Source organism: Limulus polyphemus, unplaced genomic scaffold (assembly GCF_000517525.1).
Source record: "Limulus polyphemus unplaced genomic scaffold, Limulus_polyphemus-2.1.2 Scaffold6058, whole genome shotgun sequence".
Lineage (NCBI taxonomy): Eukaryota > Metazoa > Arthropoda > Merostomata > Xiphosura > Limulidae > Limulus > Limulus polyphemus.
This window is the reverse complement of record NW_013671668.1, coordinates 30,397-33,212: the sequence shown is the minus strand read 5'-3', so window position 1 is coordinate 33,212 and position 2,816 is coordinate 30,397. Positions and strand designations below refer to the sequence as shown.

General features: G+C 34.4%; 1 protein-coding gene across 1 annotated transcript in view; it reads left to right on the top strand.

Moving 5' to 3' along the window:
* LOC106473307 (actin-like protein 6B) overlaps window positions 1-2,816 on the top strand; it is a 23,612-nt gene that overhangs the window by 6,673 nt on the left and 14,123 nt on the right. Inside the window, exon 3 of the mRNA XM_022401768.1 lies at window positions 1,627-1,801. Within this exon, the coding sequence (XP_022257476.1) occupies window positions 1,627-1,801 (175 nt within the window). The remainder of the gene's footprint in view (window positions 1-1,626; window positions 1,802-2,816) is intronic.

Below are 2,816 nucleotides of genomic sequence, written 5' to 3'. Positions count from 1 at the left end.
CCACATGGCAGAGTTCCTTTCAGTGACTCTATCCACATGGCAGAGCTCCTTTCAGTAACACTATCCACATGGCTGAGCTCCTTTCAGTGACTCTATCCACATGGCAGAGTTCCTTTCAGTGACTCTATCCACATGGCAGAGCTCCTTTCAGTGACTCTATCCACATGGCAAAGTTCCTTTCAGTGACTCTATCCACATGGCAGAGTTCCTTTCAGTGACTCTATCCACATGGCCGAGCTCCTTTCAGTGACTCTATCCACATGGCAGAGCTCCTTTTAGTAACTCTATCCACATGACAGAGCTCCTTTCAGTGACTGTCCACATGACAGAGCTCCTTTCAGTGACTCTATCCACATGACAGAGCTCCTTTCAGTGACTCTATCCACATGACAGAGCTCCTTTCAGTGACTCTATCCACATGACAGAGCTCCTTTCAGTGACTCTATCCACATGGCCGAACTCCTTTCAGTGACTCTATCCACATGGCAGAGCTCCTTTCAGTGACTCTATCCACATGGCAAAGTTCCTTTCAGTAACTCTATCCACATGACAGAGTTCCTTTCAGTGACTCTATCCACATGACAGAGTTCCTTTCAGTAACTTCTATCCACATGGCAGAGCTCCTGTCAGATCTCAAGTCCACACATGCATACCAAGTTTCAAAATTTACTCTGTTTGAACAATCTTCAACCCAAAAATATTTTAGAAATGATATTTTTTATTGTGTAACACTATTTTAGAAAAATTCATAAAAAAATCTAATCTCTGCATATCTCTGAGGAGTCTTGTCTATAAACAGTACAATTTTTTTTCTCTCTCTATCACAAAGCACAAGTTTATATTTGCTAATATACTGTAATTCTTTGTGAATAAAATTATCCATGTGACTAGCTGGATCTCTTCTAGTTTGAAAAAAATAAACTAACAAAATATTTAGAAGACTTTGGAACAAACAGCAAATCTCGAATTTTTTTATAGTTTCTTATAAGTGTTCTTTTCATTACTGAAAATGTTTTTGTGAGAAATTATATTGAAAGATACAAAACTTCTTTAAATGACAAGAAATCACCTGATTTCTTGTCATTGAAGGAAGTTTAAGCCATCAGAATATTCTTACATTGCTTGCTAAACCTACCTAGGCTTACCTGATTTCTTGTCATTGAAGGAAGTTTAAGCCATCAGAATATTCTTACATTGCTTGCTAAACCTACCTAGGCTTACCCAAGCCTAGGTAGGTTTAGCAAGCAATGTAAGAATATTCTGATGGCTTAAATTCTCATTCATTGAATAACAGTTGTTTATCATTTTAAAGAACACACATAAATACAAGCTTAAAGTATACAAACCAGTGTATCCAGCTGATAGGTATACATATTAAATATTCTCAGACAGATACACTATATTGGTACAAATACACAAGTTTTTTTTTACTACTATTTGAAGTAAATGAGTTACTTTGATTTGTTAGATCGCAGGTATATTGTAAAAATATTTTATGACAGTTTGTATAACAAGCAGTAGTAACATTGGCTGTTTGTACTAGAAAATGTGAAGTTAAAAAATGTTTATTTAATATATGGATATACATATTTGATTATTCAGCTAGAATATCTAATCTTTTTCAAGGCAGAAATTCCAACCATGGTCGGAGTTGTTGAAGAACACCTGGATGCGATGGACGTGGATGGAGGATCTCAACTGAGAGATATCACAACACAGAAGAAGTATATGATTGATACTACTAGCATCCATGTAGCAAGGAAAGGGATGGAAATGACTAGTTTCCTTAAGGATGGAATGAGTATATATATTTTAAGATAATATAAACACATGCAATGGATAGATAGAATTGGCTTGATAGTGATAGCATTAATACAGCTAGTTTTCTACTTTATTTTGGTACATATTAAATGAATAAAAATTAGATTTTGTCCACATTTACTATATCTTTTAATTGACTTTTTCATTTATATCCAGTTTCACACTAGAACTGTCAGACAAAAAAAGATACGTAAATTTTAAAAGTGAAAATCATCAAATTGATGGCCTTGGCGGTTCTTGTGTTAAATGTTACAAAATGTTAGTCATGTTGTTCTTAAGTTCACTGTCATGTGCCTCACCAGTGGGTCAGAACCGACTTCTAGTTATGGACCATATGACATACTGATCGGTCACAGACAGTTATGTTTCAGTGCCAAATTTCTCTTGTGACATATGAGATTTTGTTTAATTTTATATATACTTAATGGCAGTTACTAATACTACTGATAGCTGTGAATGTGTTAAGCAAGGCTTAGTCATCTAAAGACTACCACACAAACATACTAAATAAAAAAATTGTCTTTAAAATAATATATATAAGGTTGCTGTATTGATTAATTCTTTGATATAAAACAGTAGGAATATGGCTTATCTAGAACCGGTTTTGTCTTTAAACCTCTGTTCACAGGTTTAGTCATATTGACAGAGTCAGTATCTGTGAAGCTGTACATAAACATGCTTGCTATAATTCTGACTTTACTGTGTGTATCTTCATGAAATTGGGCAAAGCTTTCAGTGAACATTACAGGTCTATTGTGTACAAAATAATCATAATTTTTAATAAGGCAGTGCCCGAATGACCTTGTGATGGATGTGGATGAAACTTGTGTGTGTGTGTGTGAAGCTATGTATAATAGTTGTTAATAACCACTGGTCTGTAATTCTATCTGAATAAATATTATAAAAACCTAAATCCTTTCAAACTTGTTTTTACAATCTTTGTGTAACTATCTACATTTTGTATACTTTATACTTGTGTCGTAACTCTGACATAC